This window comes from Aplosporella prunicola (genome assembly GCF_010093885.1).
Source record: "Aplosporella prunicola CBS 121167 unplaced genomic scaffold K452scaffold_16, whole genome shotgun sequence".
NCBI lineage: Eukaryota > Fungi > Ascomycota > Dothideomycetes > Botryosphaeriales > Aplosporellaceae > Aplosporella > Aplosporella prunicola.
The window spans coordinates 163,628-188,951 of record NW_022983544.1 but is presented as its reverse complement, the minus strand read 5'-3'; the positions used below and the strand labels follow the sequence as shown (position 1 = coordinate 188,951).

At 55.9% G+C, this 25,324-nt stretch overlaps 15 protein-coding genes across 15 annotated transcripts; 5 read left to right on the top strand and 10 right to left on the bottom strand.

Moving 5' to 3' along the window:
- Positions 1-15: 15 nt before the first annotated feature.
- Positions 16-1,406, bottom strand: K452DRAFT_299272 (uncharacterized protein; the record flags this gene model as incomplete). The annotated part of the gene is made up of 3 exons (XM_033542206.1): positions 16-236; positions 492-955; positions 1,054-1,406. 3 exons carry the CDS (start codon positions 1,404-1,406, stop codon positions 16-18), a joined length of 1,038 nt encoding a protein of 345 aa, XP_033396237.1.
- Positions 1,407-1,967: 561 nt separating this feature from the next.
- On the bottom strand, positions 1,968-2,664 carry K452DRAFT_288604 (uncharacterized protein; the record flags this gene model as incomplete). The annotated part of the gene is made up of 1 exon (XM_033540692.1): positions 1,968-2,664. A coding segment is annotated over one exon (482 nt), but the record flags the coding sequence as incomplete, so codon positions are not given.
- Positions 2,665-2,925: 261 nt separating this feature from the next.
- Positions 2,926-4,054, top strand: K452DRAFT_359579 (uncharacterized protein; the record flags this gene model as incomplete). The annotated part of the gene is made up of 4 exons (XM_033546283.1): positions 2,926-2,993; positions 3,048-3,377; positions 3,430-3,696; positions 3,755-4,054. The coding sequence occupies exons 1-4, from the start codon at positions 2,988-2,990 to the stop codon at positions 4,052-4,054; spliced, it is 903 nt and encodes a 300-aa protein (XP_033396235.1). The 5' UTR covers positions 2,926-2,987.
- Positions 4,055-5,068: 1,014 nt separating this feature from the next.
- On the bottom strand, positions 5,069-5,833 carry K452DRAFT_288601 (uncharacterized protein). Its single transcript, XM_033540691.1, has one exon. It carries the CDS (start codon positions 5,679-5,681, stop codon positions 5,205-5,207), a length of 477 nt encoding a protein of 158 aa, XP_033396234.1. The 5' UTR covers positions 5,682-5,833; the 3' UTR covers positions 5,069-5,204.
- A 1,558-nt stretch (positions 5,834-7,391) lies between these two features.
- On the bottom strand, positions 7,392-7,844 carry K452DRAFT_230443 (uncharacterized protein; the record flags this gene model as incomplete). Its single annotated transcript, XM_033537095.1, has 1 exon — positions 7,392-7,844. The coding sequence occupies one exon, from the start codon at positions 7,842-7,844 to the stop codon at positions 7,392-7,394; it is 453 nt and encodes a 150-aa protein (XP_033396233.1).
- Positions 7,845-9,397: 1,553 nt separating this feature from the next.
- Positions 9,398-10,048, bottom strand: K452DRAFT_299268 (uncharacterized protein; the record flags this gene model as incomplete). Its single annotated transcript, XM_033542205.1, has 1 exon — positions 9,398-10,048. One exon carries the CDS (start codon positions 10,046-10,048, stop codon positions 9,398-9,400), a length of 651 nt encoding a protein of 216 aa, XP_033396232.1.
- A 539-nt stretch (positions 10,049-10,587) lies between these two features.
- Positions 10,588-11,286, top strand: K452DRAFT_334896 (uncharacterized protein; the record flags this gene model as incomplete). Its single annotated transcript, XM_033545211.1, has 1 exon — positions 10,588-11,286. One exon carries the CDS (start codon positions 10,588-10,590, stop codon positions 11,284-11,286), a length of 699 nt encoding a protein of 232 aa, XP_033396231.1.
- Positions 11,287-12,303: 1,017 nt separating this feature from the next.
- Positions 12,304-12,713, top strand: K452DRAFT_288600 (uncharacterized protein). The gene has a single exon (XM_033540690.1). The coding sequence runs from the start codon at positions 12,350-12,352 to the stop codon at positions 12,614-12,616; it is 267 nt and encodes an 88-aa protein (XP_033396230.1). The 5' UTR covers positions 12,304-12,349; the 3' UTR covers positions 12,617-12,713.
- A 36-nt stretch (positions 12,714-12,749) lies between these two features.
- K452DRAFT_252194 (uncharacterized protein) lies at positions 12,750-14,546 on the top strand. Its single transcript, XM_033538244.1, has 3 exons — positions 12,750-13,288; positions 13,368-13,925; positions 14,013-14,546. The coding sequence occupies exons 1-3, from the start codon at positions 13,169-13,171 to the stop codon at positions 14,370-14,372; spliced, it is 1,038 nt and encodes a 345-aa protein (XP_033396229.1). The 5' UTR covers positions 12,750-13,168; the 3' UTR covers positions 14,373-14,546.
- A 153-nt stretch (positions 14,547-14,699) lies between these two features.
- Positions 14,700-15,752, bottom strand: K452DRAFT_47635 (uncharacterized protein). Its single transcript, XM_033546716.1, has 2 exons — positions 15,366-15,752; positions 14,700-15,269 (listed from the first exon to the last, which is right to left on the bottom strand). The coding sequence occupies exons 1-2, from the start codon at positions 15,530-15,532 to the stop codon at positions 14,924-14,926; spliced, it is 513 nt and encodes a 170-aa protein (XP_033396228.1). The 5' UTR covers positions 15,533-15,752; the 3' UTR covers positions 14,700-14,923.
- A 334-nt stretch (positions 15,753-16,086) lies between these two features.
- K452DRAFT_216748 (uncharacterized protein) lies at positions 16,087-17,605 on the top strand (the record flags this gene model as incomplete). Its single annotated transcript, XM_033536261.1, has 2 exons — positions 16,087-16,864; positions 16,911-17,605. Coding segments are annotated over 2 exons (1,473 nt in total), but the record flags the coding sequence as incomplete, so codon positions are not given.
- Positions 17,606-18,739: 1,134 nt separating this feature from the next.
- On the bottom strand, positions 18,740-19,269 carry K452DRAFT_47667 (uncharacterized protein). The gene has a single exon (XM_033546717.1). It carries the CDS (start codon positions 19,126-19,128, stop codon positions 18,829-18,831), a length of 300 nt encoding a protein of 99 aa, XP_033396226.1. The 5' UTR covers positions 19,129-19,269; the 3' UTR covers positions 18,740-18,828.
- A 141-nt stretch (positions 19,270-19,410) lies between these two features.
- K452DRAFT_299264 (uncharacterized protein) lies at positions 19,411-21,217 on the bottom strand (the record flags this gene model as incomplete). Its single annotated transcript, XM_033542204.1, has 2 exons — positions 19,411-21,024; positions 21,086-21,217. The coding sequence occupies 2 exons, from the start codon at positions 21,215-21,217 to the stop codon at positions 19,411-19,413; spliced, it is 1,746 nt and encodes a 581-aa protein (XP_033396225.1).
- Positions 21,218-21,456: 239 nt separating this feature from the next.
- K452DRAFT_273095 (uncharacterized protein) lies at positions 21,457-23,599 on the bottom strand. Its single transcript, XM_033539127.1, has 5 exons — positions 23,215-23,599; positions 22,905-23,162; positions 22,755-22,849; positions 22,603-22,699; positions 21,457-22,552 (listed from the first exon to the last, which is right to left on the bottom strand). Exons 1-5 carry the CDS (start codon positions 23,551-23,553, stop codon positions 21,608-21,610), a joined length of 1,734 nt encoding a protein of 577 aa, XP_033396224.1. The 5' UTR covers positions 23,554-23,599; the 3' UTR covers positions 21,457-21,607.
- A 722-nt stretch (positions 23,600-24,321) lies between these two features.
- Positions 24,322-25,299, bottom strand: K452DRAFT_288595 (uncharacterized protein). Its single transcript, XM_033540689.1, has 3 exons — positions 25,071-25,299; positions 24,846-25,010; positions 24,322-24,749 (listed from the first exon to the last, which is right to left on the bottom strand). Exons 1-3 carry the CDS (start codon positions 25,109-25,111, stop codon positions 24,632-24,634), a joined length of 324 nt encoding a protein of 107 aa, XP_033396223.1. The 5' UTR covers positions 25,112-25,299; the 3' UTR covers positions 24,322-24,631.
- Positions 25,300-25,324: the final 25 nt, after the last annotated feature.

Here is a 25,324-nt window from a genome sequence, read left to right as displayed (position 1 = left end):
TCGGACCGGAGGCGGCTAAGCGTCGACTTCAACGACCCGTTCGCGGGGTTGGCCATCCCAGCCGACATACGGCCAGCCCTGGGGCATGGTCGCGAAAGGAGGCAGGACATAACGGTCGTAACCGGTGATATCCTTACACATTCCTTCCTCGTGGCATTGAGAATCGCAAAGACCAAAAACATTGCAATAACATTCCGACGCATTCGGGCAGTGGACGGGTGGTTTTCCAAAAAGAACTTTCGTGCTACGTTAGCCTAAAGAGCTTGATAGTGAAGTTTGCTGGGGCTGAGGAGCGGCCTGTTGGTTTGGTGCAGGGAAATTGCGAGGATCCAAGCCAAAGTGACGCAAACCAATCAAATTGCATCACTGAGTGCCACATCATGCAACCTCGCGCGACATGAACGATGGTATTCACGTCCCCGCCGAAGTCCAGTGTAAAGCACAAGGCGCTCCGAAGAGCCTCAAGAGAAAAAAGGATGAAGTCCACTTACTGTGCCAAGAGTATTCCAAAACTCGTCCCGAGATGTCGTCTGGTAGCTCGGTTTTTTCTAGCCACTGTCTCAACTTGACAAATACATCTTTCCCCAACTCCGTGACCTTTTCTCTCGTCAACGCAAATTGGGCGCAACAGCTGACTCCGACTTGACTCGGTACTTCCACGTCATCTCCAAAGATCTCCTTGAAAGCCTTCAGGTAGTAGTGTCCGGCGTGTGATTGTTGCTGCGCCTGTTGCTGAGCTATCGCATCTTCGCCAAATGGCCTAATTTCGGAAGGGCAGCCAAGCACCCAGGCGCAGCGTAGGTTGACGTAGCCCTCGCGGGCCAAATAGGGGAGCTGGAATTTGCGCAGGACGGGGAGACCGTCGTAATCGGGGTCGTCGTTGTGCCATTGGAAGCGTTTGGGGTGGAGGAAGAGCATATAATCCGGGAGGTCTTCATAGTGGTCAATTATGTAGCTGTTTGAGCAAGGCTGGCGTTAGTCAATGTTGTCCCTGGGTGCGGCGGCGTATCCAAATGGTGCTGCGAGGTCTGCTACGCCAAAGGGCAATCTTACGTGAGATACACCATCGACTCTCGACCTTTATTTTTCTTCACCGTCAACTTCGCCTTGGGGTTGTCGACAAGGTATTTATATTTCTTCCAGTCAGGGAAGTAGCGGTAGTACCAGTCCACGTCATCGCCCGTCTGGCTCGCGATGATGAAGGCCTTCTCGCCGCGGCGCGAGGGTTCGCCGGTGGCATGTTGGGCAGCGGTAGAGTCGTACAGGTCGTCGGAGAGGGAGTTGGCGTCGTCGACGCCGGTGCGGCGTAAGTTGGTCAGGAAGCCGATGATCAGAAGGACAACGAGAGCGTAGAGAGCGATGCGGATTCTCGAGCGACGACGGGCAGGACGAAAGAGCGGCGGCATGTTGAGCAGTAGGCTATTGTGGTGCGCGCGAAGGCTGCTAACGGGCCATTTGAAGGAAAGGAGTGTGGGGGCGGAGGAGAAGGACGCGGGGGCAGTTTGGGCGAGCTGGTGGTTGTTTCGAGATAGAGATCGCCGTCATGATTGCGCGTAACGCTTGCTTACTACGTGCGTAAAATGAGGATCTCGGCGACTGATTCCAATGCCAATGCTTCGGCCATTGCAAAAAGATTCAAGGGCTTGTGCAACGAGGGTTGTCTGTAGGCAGGCGGGCGGAGATTTCCCGCCGGCAAGCGTGAGCAAAGTTACAGGTATGCACGCTTATCGTGAAGAACATGGAAAGCCCCACGCAAGGTACACGCACGTACATAGCTAGGAGTTCGGAAGCGCCTGCGACGGCGCCGCGCCGTTCCCGGCCGCACGCGCAAGGGACCTGACGGCGACGCGAGACACGGCACACGTAGCACGAAACGCGGCAAGGCACACTGAGATATATTGCTGGTATCCATGAAAAAAACAACAGCACCGACACTCGAAACAAGCCCGCTCCAACGCCGTGCCCGACCCGCGCCCGCGCCCCGCTCAGGCAGAAATGTGTATAAGTCCGTAAAAAGTTTTTGCTGGATGCGTCCAGGAGCCGCCCTGCTGCATTCCTCACACGCCTCGGAAAACCGGGACGGGCAATCAATCAGCCCACCAAGTCAACCGGTCGCTCCCGCCTCGGTCGGGGGTGAGTTTTTGTCAATTTATCCAAGTAGCGATCACACCACTCGCCCGCCCTACAGCTCCACTCCCTCGAGATCGCGCATCAGCACCGCCATTTGTGCTCGTTTCGCCGCCTCGGCGACCAGGTTGTAGTCTTTCAGTAACGACATGGTCTCGGGTGCCGTGCTGCCCGCGCCCTCGCGGTTCGGTCTGTAGTCGTAGCTTTGCATGTGGGGCTGTGCCTGCGGCTGTTGGCCGAGTTGTTGTTGTTGTTGTTGTAGTTGATATTGTTGCTGCTGCTGCTGCCGTTGCTGTTGCTGTTGCTGCTGCGGGGGCAGGTTCATGGCGGCGGAAGGGTGCAGTGAGCCGGGGTGTTGCGGGATGTGATGCGGCGCGGGGAAGGCGTTGGTGGAGGAGACGGAGGAGGAGAGGGTGGAGAGGCTGCTGGAGGACTGGCTGGCGGAGGAGGTGGTGGAGGAGGAAGCGGAGGCGACAGCGGGAAAGGTCGGGCGCTGCGAGGCGAAGGAGTTGTGCCTGGCGGGGGTGGAGTCCATGGTGTCGAGTGGTGGTGGGAGTTGGCGATAGTTATATCGATGTAGAGAAGGGGAAGAATCGGCAGGTAAAATGACGCGGAGGCGTTCACGGGCGGCGCTGGAGCTTGGGAGGAGTATGGGAGCAATCGACGATCGCGCGACGGTGCAAGTCTGGGGTATGCAGGACGGGCAGAGGCGCCTCTCTTATGTCCTTTCCTGCGCCGGAGGACCCTTGTGGCACCACCCACTCGGCCGCCAGTGCGCATGGAACACTTTTTGTGCCGACGGCCGCCCGACCTGCTTTGCTTGGACCTCCACGCCTGCCCAGCCCGCCCAGGTGCCAGCCATGCCCGTGAGCTGCTGCAAGCCCCGTCTCCACGCCCCGGCTGGTCGCTGACGTCTGCAGCTGATCCTGATCTCCGGCTATCCCTCCGCCGGCAAGACGCACCGCGCCCACCAGCTCGTCGACTACTTCCGCGACAGGATCGCCCGCGCCGACGACGCCCGCATTGCCCGCCTGCGACTCCACCACATCAGCGACCACTCTCTCGCCCTGTCGCGCGATGTCTACCACTCCGCGCGCGCCGAGAAGGATGCCCGTGCCACCCAGGCGTCGGCCATAAAGCGCGTCCTCAGCAGGGACGACGTCGTCATTGCCGACGGCCTGTACTACATCAAGGGCTTCCGATACCAGCTCTACTGCGAGGCCAAAGCCATGCAGACGCCCAGCTGCGTTGTATGCATCCCGCCACTCTCTCCGCACGCGGGCCATGCTGACGATCCCAGAGGTCCACGTAGGAACCCGGGCGGACAAGTGCCGTGAAATCAACAAGCGTCTACTCGAGGACAGCGAACAGGACGGCGGATATGCCGAAGAGGATTTTGAGAATCTCGTTTTTAGGTACGAGGAGCCAAACGGCATGACTAGATGGGACAGCCCTCTCTTCACCGTCGTCTACGAAGACGACACGCCGCCGCTCGAGCAGATCTGGGATGCCATGGTAGGCAATGATAGCAAGGCCAAGGTTGTGAGGCCCAATGCCGCGACTGTCTTGGTATGCCTTTCCGTCGCTATCTTAGCAATGCCTCCGTCCATTACTACTTGCTGACCAGGCGCCATTGCAGAAACCAGCAACCGAGCAGAACTACCTGTACGAGCTGGACAAGACCACCTCTGACATCATCTCTGCCATACAGTCTTACCAGGCCGATCATCCCGGCGAAGGTGGTGGTGAAGTTAGCATCCCCGGCGCAGAGAACGCAATCGAGCTGCCTGCACGACCGTTGAGTCTGCCGCAGATGCAGCGTATACGGCGGCAATTTATCGCGCTAAACCGTCAGCACAATTTATCGAAGACACGGATTAAAGACTTATTCGTTGACTATCTCAACGATACGTTCCAGGCGTCTTGACGAACCGCGGCAGTGTTGGTGGTAGATGGAACCGCTCGTACGCCGCTTCATGCGAGCTAAAGATGAGCAACCCTTCCGCTTGGAGCGGACGACTCGATGGCGTAAGAACCGGCTGGATAGCAGAGAAGAGCATCCAGTAGCGTCATCGGCCAGTGACGCAACCAGTAGGGTCTCAATGGAAGCCTGCTAGCAGACAACGCAGCAATATTGGCACCCTGCCATAGCGACCTCGGCTATCATTACGCCTCTCACGCGGTTGTAGTTCGTGGACTAAGCTCGGATCCACACTCCATTTCTCCGCAAAATCGACGGAAGGGCTGAAGAGTGATCGACAGTCGGATGTGGGGCTGACTCGCTCGCGGGGGACGCTCGTCGTGAAACGGAAGGAATGCCGAGTCTGGTGATTTATTGAGGTGTTGGCAGAAATCTGAAGGCAGAGCAGAGCTGTCTGACGATTCCACGTCGTAGGCAGCCAGTCAATCATCATCCAACACCACAACGCGTGGTCCAACAGCGTGAAACCCGCGCCCGATGAGGTCGACCGATTCTAACCGCCCTTTGCGCGTCGACCGCACTGAGCGCCTGGGGACGACAGCTCCAAACACCCCCGACCAATAAACCCAGCATCAATAGACCCTTTTTCCAGGCCCCCAAACGCCCTGCGAGCGCGATCGCCCTTCTCAGCCCAATATGCCGTGACCGCACGTCGCCCAACAACATCGGCTAGAGGTAGCATCCTACGTGCGCACCGGCCGCAAGGTCAAAAAAGCTCTCAACTGAATGAAACCTCATGAAACGGTCGTGCTATCTATCGCCCACCGCCAAGTCCAGCAGTGCCGGGGCTCGGTAGTTGAGGCTGCACGCTCCCTCCGTGGCGTCCCGTCTCGTCTCCTGCTGCTTGCGGCTGCCGTGCACGCCGTGTCGTTTTAGTTCCGCACGGAGAGAGAGGCCCCGACCGACGTCCACCCGGGGGCGCCCCACTGCCGCCTTGCGACAAGGCAAGGCGAAACATTGAAAAAAAAAAAAAAAAAAAAAAAAAAAAATAGCTGGACGCAAGCCCAACCAGCAGCCATCGACGCACAGTACTCTAGCGTCTGTCTCCTCTTCCGAGAGACGTCCGTTCCAGGCGGCTCTGCAGCTAGCAGCAGCGCTAGGCACCGACGGCGCCGACGCCGGCCGACGCCGCTTCGTCAGTTGCGGCGCGATGATGTTGGATTGGTGGGAGGGGCGCGTGGCGTGCGGGGCCCCGGATCGGGGGGCGGTGTCTGATGCCTGGCACTGGCACTGGCGGGATCGGGATGATGCAAGTGGGCTTGCATGCAGGGCCAAGGGCCACGACGGGTGAGTGGCGGACGGGATGGCACGATTGCACGTGCACCAGCGCGCTGGCGCTGGAGATGAGAGCGCGTGGGCGTAGCTGACGGGAGGCGGCATGCACGCGATGTGGGGGCTTTGTTATCATGGAGCCAAGAGCGGTGTCGGGAGGGCGGTTTGCGGTGGGTGTGTTGGTGGTGTGGGGATGGTGAGCGTGTTTGTGGGGATTTGGAAGTGGGTTTGGCGTGTGGGATGGTGTTGGTGTTGGTGTTGGAGAGCGCGGTGTGGAAGCGCTAAGAGGGCGGTAGTGCATATCATATAGGATCGTCGTGAGGAACATCCATGCCAAAGGCGTACGCGTAATGCAACCGGTTTTCACTCAATTTCATCAAGCGCAGAGCAATTGAATGGTTTGTGGCTTGTCTGGCTTATCAGTGGAGAATCTATATTGGAAGCCGAACTACAATACCAAACTCATCAACACACCCTTTGTTGACTGGTCTTATATTGCCACACTGAGGCGGCAGGAGTCGACGCTAGTTGTCCTGATAGCGCCGTGGTGGTTAAGATAGAACTTGAGGTATTTGCAATGCTGGGATGTCAGAGAAGGCGGGGTAAGATATGCTCTGGGGTGGTGTTTGCCGGTATTACAGCACTTTTGCTGATAACTTGACACTGAAGCTTCTGAGGAAGTCCAGAGCGCAAGGCGAATGTGGTGAAAGCTGCTGCTACGTGTTGTTTTTGCGGAGAAAATGAAACTAGCTGGGCCTGCCGGACTTTATGGTATACAGTGTCTTAAAAAGCGACTTATTACATGTTCGTAACCTTCCTCGCCATGTATGTTCTTGCAGCCCGGATTCGAACATGTGCCCCTGGACGGAACTCTAGGCATGTGCATGGGCTTTTTTGCCCATTGCATTCGCTGCACCGTTACAGGGCCGCTTGCGTAAGATGAAATGGCGGCAATTGATTTTGCACTGTCCTGCCGACAACTTAGAAGTATGACTGACGCGCTGGATGACTTCAATGTGGCCAATGTTGCATAAGCGCTTGTTGTCTGCTTACAATTCGACTATCTGCATTTGGTAGCTTTCCCGCTGCTTGATCGGGTTCCTACAATATTCCTGGTGCTCCTTCTTCCAACGGCTGTTCTTTTATTTGAGCTCCGCGAACCTTGCCATACACTTAGCCTTCTTCCCATCAATCTCCATTTCAGTGTTGTGCTGACGACAAGAGCCGTGTCCTGAATGTACGACATCAAATGATCAAGCTGTTTGCTTTTCCCTGCCAGTCTCTTGATAGCTTTTTGTTTTGTTCATTGAACTCTCTGACCATATTCTCCAACTCCGCTATTCTGTCTCGTTGCTTAACAGAATGAACTTTTGTGTGTGTTTTTGTACAACAACCCCTATCCTTGACCGCTTTGACAAGACTAACATGGGCAATGTACAGATCCGCAAGTTCATTGTCTTGCCAAACGGATCTGAGGCCGGGGCTGTTCGTTTTGAGCGATCGAGGGAGTTATGTCACTTGAAGTTTGAAGGAAAATATTATCGGGGTTCGGTTGGACAGTCGACAGGGCGGTAATAGCATAATTTCAGGTTGGCAGTACGCCTGGAACCTGCTGGAAAGCGTCTATTGTGTCGTTGGTGTGAGCACTGTGATGAACTATTTCAGTGTCTGTGATATGACACCTGGCGCAGGTGGGGTTTAGCGGGAGCTACAGGAGCTTAGAGCCCTGCATTTTCGGTAAAGGTTGAATTGAGAGAGGTGTTAAAGAAAAAAGGACCACGGTAAGCCGAAAAGAACAGCGTGCTATTTAGTGATTAAACCCGAAGAGCGTGCTAGCATGCCGTACTGCACTGTCAAGGCCTGCAACAATTCATATGCGATTAAGACGGTTTGATTGGAGTTTGTTAAAGCGACAAGGGAACAACATGGCCAAATCCTTAAGTTGTGTTGTCGTTCCAAACTTTTTGTATTGTGGCACCGCAAATGCCACTGTGATGCACCCTGCCCATCTCTACGGAAGTAGAGGCCAGACACGACGCACCAGGAGGCCAACCCGCAAGAACTTCTTCGAATCGATGTTGTGGCGCGTGGCGACCTCGAAAAGCTTATGGTTTTTACCGGGGTTGACAACTTCGTTCACCATCTGGCGGTTCGGGGCCTTGCAGAGGACGGCGACGGTCCTGTAGAACGCCCACCTCATGGTGAATTTGCCCAGCATGTATGCGTATACCAGGAGGTGACGTGGAGGAGCCAGCGAGGGCAGGCTCCGGATGGCAAATCCGTCGTAACGAGCCCGACTGATGCTGAAGAAGACATCGGAAGACTCGCTGAGCTTCAGTAATGGCGTAGGCGCCTCACGAAGTTCCTTGCGAAGGCGATCCCGGTGCCAAAATCGGGTGGCCTGTTGAGGGAGTCCTAGCATTCTATGCCAGTTTCGAAGGCCGGCCTCGAGGAATGGTCGCATTCTGGTAAATTGATTGGGGTTGCGAGAAATTTTGGTGGCCTGGAAAGAGACATGAGCTGTTTGAAAGGGAGGGAAGGCGAAAGGTGAGTTGTAAGCTCCAACACAACAAAGAAAGACAGGTATTTATGAAGGTCATAACAATGGCAAACCTTAAAAGTAGAAACATGTTAAGAAGACATAAGTGGTGTTAAAATCGACAACGTCATTATTATATTTTTCCAGGAAAACGGGACTATTTTTTCTTCACACATTATCACACATCGTATGTGCAGTGTGAACGTACGGATCGGTACTTACGGGTAAATCAGCCGGAATCAAGGCTTTTACCTTTGCATTAACAGTCCTGTAAAGACACAACTCCCGCCCACACTAACAAACTTGGGAATGATCATTATGACCATCATGGTGATCAATCCCCAGTGATGCGAGACAAATACGCCATCTCAACTCCCGCACTCGCTTGTCCCACTAGTTTACTTCTACCTTTCGGATAGCTTCCTATTCACTTGCTCGCTAGCCTACCGCCAAATTTTATCACGGCGCATGTTTAAGGCGCACCCGACCGCGGCATACCCAACCAAATACGGGTGGAATCGCGGTCGGTCATTTGCCATAGACAACCCTTGCTCTTTCGCAATACAATACCGTGGTGAAATCCCGGCTCGGCCGTCAGCGCACATGAATTGTAGTGCAAATCAGTCTCATGATCCGACAGTGCAGGCCGATAATTCGAGGTAAGCAACCGGCTCTTCCGGTGCAGTGAATACAGGTTTCTGCGTGGACAGCAGTTGCTACCGATAGTTCAACCACGAGTCCTTGCCATTGGTGCTTCTGACAGACAGAATGACTTCATCAAGCATATTAGTGGTCTTTTTGCATAAAATGTTGTTGAAGCTTTGGTGCAAGGAGATAAGGTGAAGTCTGGAATAGGGACGGAGAAGGAATTGATCCGTGAGAGCCGGTCTCCATCTTCCACTTCCTCCGACTCCACCACAACTACAAAACAAACACTTCGCAAGAGCTAGGAAACCATGAGCCAAAACAAACGAATCCGTTTACAGCAGCTCTCATCAGTATCAACAACAGAATCTCCACTGAGCAAAAATGAAAATAAAAACATACAACAGCTGGGATTCGCCAGTGGTCACCCACCTGACTACTAATCAGCCGGTTCACAGCTTAATTTTGGCAGAGCGAACGGGATGCCATGTTCTCTGTGACCTATGGCCGTATGTGGTGATTGATGTTGATTGTTTGTGTTAACAGTTGTTGGCAGAAAGTGGCCGCCCATCTGGCTTCGCTCTACAGTGACCTGGCTTCGTACCGTCTCGTCAGAAGAAAACGCGAATTCAAATGTGGATACCAAGACGTGAAGGAACGTAGATTGATTCGTTGTCTACCTCAAAAGATCTCAAGCCGAGAGAAGAGAAAGCTGTTGTCATCCAAAACCACTCATCCAATCCACCATTTACCATGGAGCAAAAACTGCAAGCCATCATCTGTCCGGATGTCCGCCCTTCTCGTCATGTAGCGTATGTTATTCCGATCCAGTTTCAAGGGCTGGAGGACAGTTTCTTCGTGCCGTTGTAGTCCTTTCGTTCTCCAAAGCTGTTAGTGCGACGTCTCTTGTGGCACTTCACGGCATCCTGCTGGATCTCCTTTGAGATGAAGACTCCACGCGGTGGCTCGGTGAGGTTAGAACGCTTCGGCGATTCGTGCGTGCCACCGGCTTTGGCTTCCGTGTCTCCCGTTCCATTGCTCTTGGTGGCTAGCATTGCGAGCTTCCGCTCAAGCTCCTGGTTGCGCTCTTTGAGGCGTCCCATGTTTGCGACTTGGGCCGCTCGCTTCTCGGCAAGGTGAAGGGATGTCTTCGTCTCATTGAGCTCAGTCATGAGCTTGAATATCTTGGCATCGCGCTCGGTGACTTCGTTCTTGAAGAACTGCTTGTTGTTGTAGTGGCTGGTTCTGAGGTTCTCGTTCTTGACCTCCAGCCTCTCGATCAGGGTCTTCTGGGACTCAATCTTATTGTTCTTCACTGAAGCTTCTTGCTTGAGGCCCTCGACGTCTAAGGTGAGTTTTCCCATGTTGGCAACGAGGTCACGCTCATTGTCCAGGGCGGCACGCGTGGTGAGGTGAACGACGAAGGCCGAGTCTGATTTTGTATGTCGATGACCCATACGCTGGGGTGTAAGTAGGCCGACCATGTTGCAGTGAAGTCTAGTAGTGCGAATGTTAGCTTTGTTGATGGGAATTTATGTTAAGAGCAAGTGTGTTAATTGGTACCTTTGGTAAGTAAAGAGGTGAGTGATGTGGGGAAGATGAAGGTCGGGCGGAGCAAGAAGAAGCGGAAGGGGGGTTGATTTAAGACTGAAAGGTCACTCACCCTCGGTGGATGTGACTGAAAAACGGTGAAAAAGAAGATCTGAAGAGACTCGCTATTAAAACATCAGCAGTAACCAATCGCGTACTCCCACTCACTTAACACCACGGCAGTCGCTAATGATCGGCCGTCTCTGCTCCATTATAAATCCTCCCTTGCAGTACGTCTTCTCTTTTTCTAATTATCCATCAACCAACCGTCTCGCTACGAACCAGACAATGCAGCATTTATTGTCTTCAAATGTACGCACCCAAGTCTAAAATGCCAACATGCGCACAAAGTTTACTCTTAATGGCAGCAAGTGCCAATGGTTTGGTTGAACAACGTTGACATGAAACAGATCACTCCCATCCAGACATAACCATGACGAAGGAACCGGAAGACGCCATGTCGCGCCTGAGTTTCGTCAACACTACTCCCAGCGTCGAAGACTTAAAGGACAAAATTGCCGAACTGATCGACGTTATCGCCGCCAAGGACAAGAAAATTGCGGAGCAAGAAGAGGACATGATTGCCCAGGACAAGGAAATCAGCCGTCTAACCGGAGAGCTTGACATCGCGAACGAGATCATTGACCTGAACTTGACCGGTATTCGCGTCCTGCCCAGCCGTCCCAAGGACAAACTCAACAAGACGTTCCCGCCCACCATGGTCGACGTAGGTGATCTAGACACGAACGCTATCAAAGAAGAGCTCGAAGCTGTCAAGGGGAAGGCCGTCGCTGACAAGTTGAAGCCCAAGGACGATGTTAGGACCTGGCGGTACGGAGCCATCGAGGACGAGTGGTTCGCTCTAGAGGCGAAAATCAAGAGTATGAAAGTCGAAGCCGAGAAGGAAAAGCGCATGGTGGATCGTGCAGCTGTGGCCAAGCTGAAGGGCCGCCAGAAGTCCCTCGAGAACACGATCAAGGAAATGGATACCAACTTCATGTGCAACAACTGTTGGGGCGTTGAAGGCAAGACCTGTGACGGTTGTATCAACTGCAGTCATTGTTCCAGCGAGAACAAGCCTTGCGAGTGGTCTCGCTGGATGAGCATCTTCGAAGAGGGAATGAAGGAGTAGCCTGGCAAGCCCCGTGGTCTGCAGCATGATTGAGGGCATGAGTCTGTTTTGGATGACAGTCTGATGTACTTAAGGCAGTACTAGCTTGCACCACAGTTGTTGGAATGCAAAGAAGTCATTAGATTCTTTTAGTAAATATCTTTCGTCTTACCCGTGATCCATCCCAAGCTTAACGTTACTCTCTCGAAGATGGCTCAAGCAGATACAACGTCTGTAATTCAATCAGTCATCGATGAAAGGCCCTATTGTTATCGTGGTATCAATTGACGAAAGAATTGCAAGCATTGATTCAAAAACTTGGCTCAGTGAAGGAACTGTTTCAAAGAACGGTGACGGGGTATGCTGCACAGACCTCAGCTTCAACAGAGGCATTGAGCATCTCCGCCATTGGAATTGGACAGCATCCAGGGTCTCATTCAAGTAGTCGAACGGTAAGTCGCTGGTGCTTCAAGAAGCACAATAACCCTTCCTATCCTTTAGCCTGGTGGGCTGGACCTAGGCATGAGAAGCCAATATTTTTTTTTCCACGTCAAGCTTTGCTTCCCTTGTAATAGTAGCCAAGGCTAAACTTAAAACTGGCGGTGACTTTGTTGTCCATCGAATGTCTCTTTACTACATACGCCTTAGTGGCAATGTGCAGAGAGGCTGTGTCATGACAAAGAGTCACCTAAACGTGTTTCGACGCCCAACCAGACGGCTAGTGATATGGTTCGCGCAATCCTCCACATTTGTTTTCGCAGCCACTGCCCCATCTGGCTGTTGCCGCAGCATAAGCTTACCAGGCTGTCTCCAAGGCCTAGAGCATTCTGTTGTTTACACCGAACTCTCGCCCTAGATTTCAAGGGTGAATGCGAGCAACGGCATTACACCCCAAGACATTCGTGGAGAAACGGTGCGCGGAGACGGCCAAGTATGCGAGTGGTGACGAATACATCGTATCCGCATCAGGCAATGGATACCTCGATACGTACCCGAAGTCACGCTATATAGGAGTGATGAAATGCGGACCGCTGGTCAGTGTGGGAATTTGCATCGCCTTCTTTTCTATCCTTGGCCAGCGCAGATGGGGCCTGCCTGGGGGCTGATTTTGGGGCGGTGGGCGGTGGGCGGTGGGCGGTGGCTTTCGGGTGGTCAGGCAGAGGTCACCCGCGCGTACGCCAGCACAAACGGCGGGAGGGTCGGTGAGAGACGTTTGAGCCGCGAACGGCTGCAGCCTCCAGTCGGCTATCTTATCGAGCGACAGAGAAGCGGCAGCACGGATGCGGCGGGGGATTGTGGAATTTTGTTTCATCGGAAGTGGAAAATCAATGTTAGGGAGAACGGGCACTGAGGGCAGGCGATTGATGTTCAGGCACACGGGCGCTGGGGGACCGTATCGCGGGCCGCGGAGCGCGCCGAGGGAGCGCCAATCTTCATGAAGGATGACGGTGAGAACGTGTCTAGCTGGAACGGCGAGGGTTTGTGCGAGAGTGAATGGCAAAAAAGAGGGCAGTGTAGCAGAAGCTCGCGCCGTGATTCGCGCGCAGAGCCTACGCAGCCACAGTGCCCTTGTGATTGTGCCTTGTTGTTGGCTGGCGACGCTCCAGCTGCACTGCGCCCCGGCAACATGCGCAAGGCCCCAAATTAAACCTCTCTCGCTCTCTCTCTCTCTCTCTCGCTCTCCTTCACTTCGCTCACCGACCCACGACCTCGACCACACCTTAACTCGTCGCACATTCCCTCTCGTCGACGAACTGCTCTCCCGCCATTGCCTTCTCCGCCCACGCCCTCTTACTCAGCGCATTGCGTCAATAACTTCCGCCGTCTCCCGCCCGCCGACTCGACAACACGACCGGGACTCGACAACTCGCACCGCGCCATCACCGCCTGACCTCCACCCACAATGTCCTACCAGCAGTACGGCGGTAACCCGTACGAGAGCGGCGACGGCTACGGTGCCTCCGCCAACCCCTACGGCAACACGACTGGCGGCGGCTACGGCTCCAACCCGTACGGCGGCTCGGTATGTCATCACCTCTTTCACATGCGCGTCTACGTCAGACGAACGGCCTCAGCTAACGTTCAGTTTCGCATATCATCAGAACACGGCCGCCGCACCTCCGCCGCTCACGCACCAAGAGGCCTCCAACTACTCGCAGCCGTCGCAGTACTCCGACGCCCATGCTGGCCAGCCTGCAGCTGTGCACAGCCATGGCATCATGAGCAATGATGCCTTCCTCACGCGCGTCGACGGCGCCAAGCAGCGCATCCGCGAATTGACGTCGCACATCACCCAGATCAGCACCATCCATCAGCGCCTGTTGTCCGACACGGGCGACAGCGGCGCCAACAGGCAGCTCGAAGACCTCGTTTCCCGCACGCAGACGCTCAACATGACTATCAAGGACGAAATTAAGTTCCTCGAGACGGATGCCGTGCGCGCCGGCAGCAACCCGGCCAAGCACAGCCAGGTCCGCAACCTGAAGACCAGCTTTACCAACGAACTCCAAAGCTATCAGCGCCTTGAAGCCGACTACCGTGAACGCTATCGCGACCAGATCAGGCGCCAGGTCCGCATTGTCAACCCGGAGCTTACAGAGGAGGAGGTCGAGCAAGCGGCCGAGACCGATTTTGGCAGCGAGGGTATTTTCCAGACTGCAGTATGTCCACTACCAGCTCGCGCGAGCGCCGCTCAGCGCAAAACCCCAGTATAAAGAACGCACTAGCTAACAAGAGTGTGCCCACAGCTCAAATCGAACCGTGCCGGACACGCCAACAGCGTCATGGGCGCGGTGCGCGCGCGTCACAACGACATCCAGCGCATCGAGAAGACCATGGGCGAACTGGCGTTGCTGTTCACCCAGCTCAACGAGCAGGTGGTGCTGCAGGAGCCGCAGATCGAGCAGACGGAGGGACGCACCGAGGAGGTGTTGGATCAGACCAAGCAAGCCAACGTGCAGTTGGACAAGGGCATCGAGCACATCAAGCGCCGCAACCGCCTGCGCCGCTGGGCCTTGTTCGTATTCGTCATCATCATCTGCATCATCGCCCTGGTTGTCGGCCTGTACTTTGGCCTGAACAACAAGAAGAGCGACAACAACAAATAAATGAAGTCTGCTGAACGGAGTTGGGGAAGAACTTGGTGGCGTCTGAAAGAGCCTGGTGGAACTTTCCTGGCTGCTGCTAGCTGCTGGCAGATGCAGAATTGCATAGCACGGAGCTGGGAGTGGATAACGTACTGGGCGGAAGATGTAATAATCTGTTTGTTTTCTTTTTTTTTTTTCTTTTCTCTTTCGATTTTCTCGCGGGGAAAAAGAAGCCGTGGGGCCGTTATAACGGCCTGGACGCGCAGGTACGGCACACACCGGACATGGGACGATAATCGCAGACTGGGAGAGTGGAGTGGACTGGGACTGGATTGGATTGGATCCTAATTCGGCGAGGCTTCTTTTCTTTATTCCTTTATTTCTTTTCCTTCTTCACGTGGGCGGACGAACAACTGGATGGAAAGACGGACGGACGGATGGATGGATGGCATCGATGAATGGGTGGTGGTGAATGACTTGCTGGATGGACGAGCGAGTGAGAGAGCGAGAGAGCGAGAGAGGGCAGAGCAGACCACGTACTGTAGGGGTAGAGACAGGAGCGGCTTTGATGCTTAGGTCCTCTTGCCCTGATGCCCTCTCTTTCTCTCACACCTCCTGATACCCGCCTCGCGGCCTTTTGATGATTGATTGATGGATTGATGGCTGGATTGATTCAGCGTAGGAGCTGTATATACTAATGCTGTGTCTTTTTTGCATTGCTTTTTGCTTCTTGATGCTTGCTTTGGTTGGTTTTCTTTCTTCTCTTGGCCTTGTTGTGGCTTTCCTATTCCCCCTCCCTGTTTGCGCTTGCTTTCGGCTTGGGCTGAGGCTGTTTTAGTAGAATTAACTATGGATGGAATTGAGTGACTGAGTGATTGAGTGATTGATTGGTTGATTTGATTGGATGGCTGTGATGCGCTAGGAAATGATTAGCTGCAAGAGACAGAGTGCGTGTAACGTGGGTACATCTGTAGCAGATATAACCACCCGCAGGGTCGCTCGCGGGTGACTAACCTCGCTTCAGTCGTAGGTGGTGAGCGGGGATTGGCCGGCAACAGTTGCTTCCCCGCACACGACGACAGCACACTGGACACCCCCTTGCTTGTGGGCATTTCGCAACGACGTCGTCGTCGTCGGCCGTCGGCCGGTATGGATGGATGCATGTATGTACGTAAATACATGCAGTACGTGCAAGGTGCCGTTTGCCGTTTGCCCTTTTCTCTCTGCCCTACATAGCCACCGGGACAGGACGGGACGGGCAGGTGACACGCGCGGGTAGAGGCACATGCATGCGTACTTGCCTTGCCTTGCCTTGTCCTCGTGCAGCTAGGTACATACGGATCCGTACATTAACTGCGAATGCTATTGTTTGCGAGAGGTGCAGCGACGTCATCGTGCGAGCGTGCGGTGTATGGTGTATGGCTAGCTAGGTACGGATTGTGGGGTGGAATGGGGTAGGTAGGTACTTAGGCGCGGTGCGCTGCTGTGGGTGGGGTTTTTTTTTTCTTGTCTTTTTTTCTTTTGGTCTTGTTTTGTTAAGTTGTCTCTGTGCCTGCTTTCTGCTCTGCTCTGCTCTGTCGTCGCGTCAAGAGTCTCTATCTACCTAGGTACGAATGCCGCCATGGCGACCTTTTCTCTCCGTCTCTTCGTCTGCGTCTTCGTCTCCCTCGCCGCGGGGTTGCTGCTCCCCGCAGCAGCAACAGCAACAGCAGCGCCCAACAACACAAACACGACGCTTCTCCCCTTCGCACTCACGCCCCTCCCCCTCGGCGCCGTGCACCCAACCGGCTGGCTCCGCACGCAGCTCAAGCTCTCGGCCACCGGCCTCGCCGGCCACCTCTACGCCTTCTACGCGCCCGTCGCCAACAGCAGCTGGCTGCACGCGCCCGCCGCCAGCGGCGCCGAGTACTCGGGCCTGCGCGAGGCGCTGCCGTACTGGCTGAACGGCGCCGTGCCGCTGGGGGCGCTGGCGGGCGGCGAGGCTGGCGATGCTGTCCTCGCTCAGGCGCGCGACGCCGCGGACAGAGTGCTCGCGCTGCAGCAGGCGGATGGCTGGATTGGGCCCGAGGTTGGAAGGGGCAGGAACCTGTGGGCAAGGTATCCGTTGTTGATGGGGTTGGTGGGGTTGGTCGAGGTCGAGCCGGATGTCTGGGAAGGGAAGGTGTTGCGTGCTCTGCGGAGGTTTAGTACGTGCTTGGTGGGCATGCTGCGGGATGGGCTGGCCGGCTATGTCTGGCGCGAGGGCGACGAGCTGAGCTCTGCGGACTTTGCGTGGGGCCGCGTGCGCGTGGCGGATCTGCTGGGCGTGCTGATGTGGGTTGTGGAGCGGGAGGGGACGGGGGACGCGTGGAAGGCGGAGCTGTGGGAGTGCATGGAGCTGCTGGTCCAGGGCGCCATGGACTGGGGGTGGTGGTGGAAGGACGGCTTCATCGAGGGCGACCTGAATTTCTTGGATACCGAGGGGAGTGATGGGCCCCGGTATCCGTTTGAGCACGGCGTCAATGCCGGCCAAGGTGAGTATATCCTCTTCGGCCAATCTACCTACACTTACGTCCCCAGGCCTCAAAACCCTCGCGACAATCCGCCGCCTAAAGCCCGCCAACGCGACGCTGCCCGCGCTCACCCGCCTCGGCGTGCTCAAAACCCTCGAACACCACGCCACGACGTACGGCGCCCTGCTCGCCGACGAGCGCCTCGCGGGCCTGGCGCCCTACTACGGCTCAGAAACCTGCACCGTAGTCGAGACGCTCCGCAGCCTCACAACCCTCTACCACACGCTGGGCGACGCCACGTTTGCCGACGCCGCCGAGCGCCTCGCCTTCAACGCGCTGCCGGCGCAGCTGGCCCCGGACGCGTGGGCCCGCCAGTACGTCGGCCAGGCGAACCAGCCCGCCGCGGCCGAGCTGCCGGCCACTCAGAACCGCTTCTTCAACGTCGGCTCGCGCGGCACCATGTTCACCGTCGAGGGCAACTACCCCTGCTGCACCGTCAACCACGCGCAGGGCTGGCCGCGCTTCGCCGCCGCGGCGTGGGCGCGCGTCGCCGACGACGGCATCGCGCACGCGCTGCTGGTGCCGTCGAGGGTGCGGACGACGCTGCTGCCGGCGGCGGGTGGCGGGACCGTCGACGTCGAGTGCTCGACGCGCTATCCCTTCTCCCTGACGCTGCACTACGCCGTCAATGCCGACGCGCCCTTCACGCTGCACCTGCGCGTGCCGTCCTGGGCCGACGCCGCGCGCAGCAGCGTCACCCTCACCAGCACCAGCACAAACACAACCCTCCCCCTAAACCCCAACACGCACACGCGGCTCGCGCCCCTCCCCCTCCCCGCCGGCCACCTCTCCCTCACATACACCCTCCTCCCCCCCTCCTCCTTATCACCCGCCCCCCTAGCCCCCCTCCCCCGCGCAAACTCCACCGCCTCCCTGCACCTGGGTCCCCTCGCCCTCGCCCTCGCAGTCGCGGAAACAAACGCCTCCACCCCGGCCAAACAGTGGAACAACCCCCTTGCCGACCTGCCCGGCATGCCCGGCGCGCCGGTCCCGGAGCGGGCGCGTGACTGGGCTGTCACGAATGCTAGCGCGTGGTGGGTCGGCGTGGATGTCAGGACGGTGAGGCTTGTGCGGCATACTTCTTCTGCTTCTTCTTCTGGAGATAGTGAGCAGATCTTCGCCCCCCGCGCGCCCCCCATCCACGCCGAGGCGCTGGGGTGCGCGCTCGCGGCGCCGTCTAGGGGGTTGGGAGACAGCGGGAGCGCGACACCCGTGCCACCGAAAGCGGAGAGGAAATGCGAGGGCGCGGTGCGCTGGTGGCGGTTTGAGGCCGTGGGCGCGGCGAGATTGAGGGTCGGGGAGGTCATGCTTGTGGATTTGGAGTTGGGGGATTTGGATGATCTTGGTGGGTTTGAGGGCGGGGATGAAGAGGGCGAGGATTTAGGGCTTGGTGAGGGGGGGTGGTGATGTTGTGTTGTGTGCTGTAGCGTTTTTCTATGCGTCTATGTAGTTGTCTACCTAGGTAGGTATCTACGTGCCACTCACTGCCGCTGCAGCCAGCTAGTCAGCCAGCTATCCATCCATCCATTCATCCAATCTAATCCCATCTAGCCCAGCCCAGCCCAGCCCAGCCCAGCCCAGCCCAGCCCACTTCAGCCAATTAACGAAGAAGAAAAGAACACGAAAGAGAAAACCCTCAATTGGAGTAGAGTGGCGGGGAGTGGAGTAGGGTATAGAGCCCGCGCGCGCCGCCTTTTGTCCCTTTTAGTATCAAAACAGATAAATGAATGAAAGGTAAATAACGCCATTTTGTGACTTCAGTCTTTTGTCTTCCTTCCTTCCCTTTTTCCTTCTTTCCCTTCTACGGACGCGAGCGAGGCGGCAGCAGCTGTAGGTAGCTACACCCATCCTTCCTCACCCCTCATACTCCACCTCACATCTGATCTATCCGGCTGCCGTTGTTGCTGGGCTACCTACTTACCTACCTAGCTACCTGGCCTTCTTCCTCCATCCATCCATCCATCCATCCGGACCAGACCGGACCAGACCCGCCGCCGCCGCCGCCCGTTTCTCCGGCGGATTTCCTCCGCTGGAAGGGTAGAGTGTTTGTCGTCGTCGGACCGACTGATGGAGCGCTGTAGCTGGCTTGAGCTGTGCTGTGCTGCTTTTGCTTTTGCTTTTGCTTCTTTCTGAGCTGAGCTGAGCAGGGCTGAGCTGAGCCGAGTTGAGCTTTCGACTGTAGCTGCCGTGTTACCCTCGCGTGCTGGTTGCATGACTACTTGCATAGGGCGCGTACGTATGTAGGTAGGAGGCCGGCGCGGGGCCGGCCGACGTGGCCGTGGAGCTCTTGCTCGACGTTTGCTGCGTTTGCTGTCGTGTCTGCGTACCTGCGTACCTTCGTGATGGCCAATGTCTCGCTCCCCCGCCGCAACCCGCTGTCTGGACACGGCGAGAGGCTTTGGCTTCGACTTCGTCCTCGTCCCCTATGCCATGCATGAGGAAATGCGTTGCCGTGACCATTCCGAACACGATGCTTCTTCCCTCTCCATTCTCTCCCTTCTTCCCACTCAATACACCTCAAAAGAATCCATCTTCCAGATCTCAATGTCGCGCACGGCCTCGGGCTCCACGCGCGTCACAATGCGACGGACGGCGAGCTCGTCGCCCTGGCCGCGCCCCTGCGGACCGTTCGAGCCGGCCGCGGCCGCCGCGTCCAGCGGCACCACGTGCGTCCCGCCCAGCTCAAACGACATGTCGCCCACCCCGAGCCAGCGCACGTGGTCCCACGGCGCATGCCGCAGCTCGTAGCCCAGCACCTGTTGGTGCAGCTCGTCAGCCACGCTCTGCATGAGCTCGATCGCCTCGGCCTTCAACCGCGTCAGCAGGATGCGCAGCGCAAACAACCGCGGCAGCACCCGTAGTGCCTGGTGCAGCGCCTCCAGGTCATGGACCGCCACCGCAATGCCCAGCTGCTCGAGGTTCGGGCATGCCCGCGCCAGCGTCATCAGCACCGCCGGCTCCAGCACCCACTGGTCGCTCAGCAGCAGGTGCCGCAGCGAGGGGCCCACCTGGCGCGTAATGGCGGCCAGGTAGTCGCCGGCTATGGACGCGTGCTCGCGGGTCATGGGCGTCGACGGGGTTGAGCCGGAATTCGGCGGTGTGCGCGTGTCGAACGCGTTGGTGTTGATGCTGACGCTGTTGCAAGGCGGCGTGGTGCGGTCGGAGCGCGAGCGCGCGTTGACGAGGTACAGTCGCTCCAGGCCCTTCAGGGTGGCCATGACACCGGCTTGCTTCGAGTCTAGCACGTCGCCGCGCATCATCTTCAGGGCCTTGGGGCTGTGGCGCCACTCGACCATGCGCCACGTCTCGTCGACAAAGACGGTGATGGCGTCGCGCGTGTTGCAGTTGATGAAGCTGACCTCCTCCAGCCCCTCAATATCGATGAGGGACTCGAGGTCGACGTTGGCGCGCGTGTACAGGTTGATGAAGCTGAACTTCTTGAGCGGCAGGCGGTAGTTGGCGGCGATGGTGCGGCCAAAGTAGGCGTGCAGGTTGGTGCTCTCCTCGCCGGCCTCGCGCATGCGTGGCGACCAGTGCAGGTGTAGCGACTCGAGCTTTTTGCTGTGCAGCAAAAGCATGGAAATGTCGTCCGGGTAGCACAGCGGGTCCATGTCGAGGGCCTTGAACTCGCGCAGGTTCGGCAGCGGCGGGATCATGACCGTCGGCCGCGGAATGCGCGTCGCCGGGAACTTGAGCGTCAGCGACTTGAGCGTCGGGCACGAGAGGAAGCCCGAGTAGATGGTCTGCAGCGGCTTGGTGTTCAGCTCCCACTGGAACTCCTCCAGCCGCTCCATCCGGTCCATGGCCGCCCGCACCGCAATGTTCAGCATCATCGAGTTGTCCGGCACCCGGCCCTTCTTGAAGTCGTCGTTGTCGCTCTCGCGCCAGTGGCCCACCAGCCGCAAGCTGCGCACGTAATGGGCCACATTCTTCGTCACCAGCCCATTGAGGCCCATGGAGAACGGGCTGCCGCTGCCGTAGCCCTCCGGCCGCCCATCTTCCGTGTAGCGCAACTCCGAGTACGACCGCAGCGTCACCTTGTCATACAGCCGCGGCAGCGCCATGTAGTAGCATAGCCGCGACGTGCGCGTGATGCGCGCGAGGTCGCCCAAGTCATCGATCTAGAATAGCTTGTTAGCCGTGCGTCCGCTTTCAAGAGGGATTCGGGGCCCAAACACACACATAGGTCAGAATCAGAGCGAAGATGTTCAGCGGTAGGCTGCGCGCCTGGTACGTCGCGACGGGGCTTGTGTAGAGGATATTGTCCGGCTGCGGCGGCGGCAACGGTCGAGTCGAGTGCCGCTCTGAGGCCATGGGCGCAGGGTGCGACTTGTGTGGCAGCAGACAGACGGCTGTAAAACGGGGGGGGGAAGGGGGCAGACGGCGGCGCTGAGGCGGAAGAAGCTGTCGCCGGCTGTGCGCGGAGACTGTCAACGATTTACGGCTGACATTGGTGTTGTGCAAAGATCCCGGCTGCACCAACTTCCGTGACGCTGTGACTTGACTTGAGCTCCCCCAACGACTCCCAAGCTCCCCCGATCGACGTCACGCCGCGCACACCATTTAATTTTCATTCATCAATTGAAGACTCATTCCGTCGCTACCGCTTGCCATCTGTGCCTAATCCATCGCGCGCCCTCCTTCACCATAGCTAGCTACACTACACCACCCCCGCTAAAAGGCGTGCGCACCCACCCCCTCAACTCAGCCAATCAGCATGTCCTGGTAGAACCATGGCTTCCTCACCCCGTACTTCTGCCCAGGGGTACGGAACGGAATCTCCAGCGTCCCGTCGAAGACGTCGTAGCCCGGCACAATGCCTGGCTCGACGCTGCCGATCTTGTTGGCCTCGGTGTAGGGCACTGGCACCAGCACTCCAACCTCGTAGTTGCGGCAATCCAGCCTGACCGTCTTGTTGTTCCCACGGCCCGCCTTCTTCAGAAAACCCCACGCGCTCTCCGTCAGATTGGCACTTCCCACGTATGCCCACGCTATGTTCTGATGTCCCTTCTCATCGCCCTCACCCACCAATTGCTGGCCGCGGACCAGAAGCATCTTGCTGTGGCTTAGCATACCCAAACGGCGCGACTGGTGGTCGCGTAGAACATGCTTGGGGAAACCTGGTGCAGCGTAGAACCTCTTCTGGAAAGTGATGGTGCCGCCGTTGTCTGGTCCTCCCTTGCTGGCTCTTACGCTCTCGGCAGTAGGAAAGTAGACGCGGAACTTCTCATCTACTTCGATACCTTTGTCGTACTCTGCTACCTCCGAAGGGTCTTCTACATCTTCTCCGCCGGCGGCAAGACGCATTTGTCTCATGAAACCACGTCGGAGCGCACCCAAGGATGAGGTGGCATAATCCATCTCCATCGTGTCCTGAGCAGTTTGTAATTCGAGCTTCTTGATGGCGTTTGAAAGGTAAGGGAAGCCAGTTTTGTAGGCATCCCCGCCAACATGACTGCCGCCCTTGGTGTGGACAAAGGCAAGGTCCTTGGTCTCAGACCAATCAAATTTGAGCATGCTGTTGGCCACTGATGTGCCCATATTGCAGTAACGCAGATACCCGAGGAGTTCTTTGCCGAAGAATGTCAAGTTGCTTTCGTCAATGCGCTGGTTGTCGGGAAGGCGAGGTAAATCAATCAAGAAGACGGACTAAAATTGTCAGCCAAATGGGTACATTTGCGGTGTCCTACGAGACTTACATTCTCCATGACACCACCGCCCTCTCCCCAATCATAGCTAGTCGTGTTTGCCGTAGTGATGACGATACGTAGGTATCCGGGGAAGCTCAGGAGCATGCTATAAATTGTCAGCGGAAACTGGGTTGCGAGTGTCGCAAAGGGAAGGTTTGTACAATTTAGCATGGTTTATGTTGACCACACCCTTCATATCGACAAAACATATAGAGAGGTTCGGAATCATTCCTGGACCCTTCGCGAAGGAGTTGTGCTACAATCATGTGTGTTAGAGGTTCAAGTGCCTGAGGATTATGCAAGATGCTTACCATATCTTCGTCGGCTGCGCCAATGATCCAAACCTGCTTCGTCTTCATGCAGTCGATCTTGTCCATCCACCAAGTAGTCTCGAATTGCCAAGTGCTCATCACGCATAACTGCAACTTGTCCTTCTGTAACACCTCTTCAATCTTGATGTCACCACCACGCTGACATCCCTGGGCCCAGGTCCGCTTGATGGTGGGTTTAGGATACTGGGGACCCTTTGGATTAGCCTGCTCAGCTTCGGGAGTCGTGAGATTAATGCCCTGTAAAATCTGTCAAGCTCTGTGCTCTTTTGTAAGCATAACAAGTTCTTACCGTATTAGGAGTTAGGTCTTCTCTGGCGCCAAGGGCGCGACGCTTCTTAGGGTTACCATTTCCTCCGGTGCGACTAGCTAAAGGCGGGGAAGCAGACACGCTGGCTTGACGCTTGCGTGCAGCTTGGCGGTTGAGTCGTTCCTGCTCGAGCTGCTTACGAGCCGCCGTTGAGAGGCCGACGGTGCTTGCAGGCTGTGACTTGTTGGTAGATGCATCTTCGTTGTTCATCGTTGAAGCTTCACCCGTTTGGTGGTTGACTGCAGGGCCTGACTGAGCCTTGCTCGTTTCAAGAGACATTGCGATAGCGAGGCTAAGGTCTTCATTGTCTGACGAGTCCATTTGAGAGCGGCCGGGCAATTTTTCGCGTTGAGGTTGAGAATCGTCGGAAGACAGCGAGGCTCTGTTTGATGACATGACGCAGCCTAACCAGGGCCCTTGCAAGGCGCGCGTCGCGGGAATGCGCTGTCACGTGAAAATTCTTCAGAAGAGACTTTTACTTTCCAAACAAACTGCTGTGACAGGTGAGGGTGATGGGAGGAGGAACGAGTTGGAATTGAAGGCGCAGCAGGAAGATGAGGGTGGATGGAGGAGAAGGATAACAATCTGTTCGGTTGCTTAATTGGGTTAGCGGCCTTGACCCGAATCACCTCCGCCAAGCACCTGTAACCTCCGTCCCTGTCGACTGAGATTCACCGTCTAGCGAGACAAGGAACGATATAAGCATTCCCTACGGACTGCTCCTTAAGCTACAGGCCTGAATCCTGAATACGACTAAAAAGGTCTTAGAGCACACATATTATAAACATCTTGACTGGATTTCTTCTTCCACTCTGTACAAGCGTCATTATCTCGTTAGGCAGTGAGACTCACTTGACGGTTACCTGTTAATTGCGGTCATTCCGTCAAGCTAGGTGCTCACTCGAACTAACATTTGAAAGGCATCCAGGCGGAGATTGAGTCCTTCTTTGCTGATCTTTTTCGTACAGGTAAGTACTGATGAATTATGAGACAAGTCAAATCCCACGACAACCCGTTTCAGAGCTTCTAAGGGAGGATAATGTATGTTTTGCATTATATAAACCAGATTTCAAATACACTAATGTATATGGCAGATTCTGGAAAAAGTACGCAGTTACATTACATGCAATAATTTTTCGGCATTGAGGTCGCATGGACTTTTTTTGTTAAAGAAAACTAATGAAGTCTGGGAAACAAAGTTGGAAATAACCAGCTTTGTTTTTCAGAGTACAATGATAGGCTGGCCTTGTTCGAAGGAATGCTCAATCGGTGGTTATAGAATGCGAGGTAGGGTATTTTACCTCTGTATTTCTGTACGGAACGGGTTTGATTTGTGATATTCACATAGTCAGTCACGATTGCGGTTGTTTTCCTTGAGGAACAAACGCAATATGACGTTTTAACCCCCGTGAAGCGTAGACACGAAGAGGACATTGTCCCCCTTCTGCAGTTCGTATTTGTCCTCGCCCTCCAGTTCCCAGTCGGCATCATTGATGAGCACCAAAATTCCAGGTCGCCTATGTCAAGTGTCAGCTATGAGGCAGAAATGTGGAGACAGCTAGCTATCGAGCGAGCTCCGGGTTGGCGTTGAGTGGAATAGCAAGGGTTCTTACACGGTGTCGTCCAGCACAAACAGTTCTTTCCGGTGGTCTTCCATAATATGCTCACAGAGATAGCGCACGAGGAAAGCGATATTGGCAGGTGAGCCACTCTCATCCTTGTCGGGTAAAGGGATGTTGTGCTTGCGCTGGTTGGAGAAGAGCATCTCAAGACCGCCGCTAGGCACGAGGATTTTATCTCAGCATTTTGATTGACTCCTCAATGGAGGTTTCCCATACGTGAACTCTACCGTGATAGGAACGGTGTTTTCGGTTGCCATGGTGTAGAAATATCGAGTGAGACGCAGGGAGAGGCAAAGGTTGACGGTCGGAATAGAGGCTTGCTTTCGCTTTTGTGATATCCGTGCAGTCGCAATTCAAGTCGTTATCCCTTGCTCTTTCTATCGTGCAGCATTCAACCAACGTGGTCCGGTTGTTGGGTGTTGATACGGGATGTCGTCGTCCAGCGCGGCAAAATTACGCGAGACTAGCGC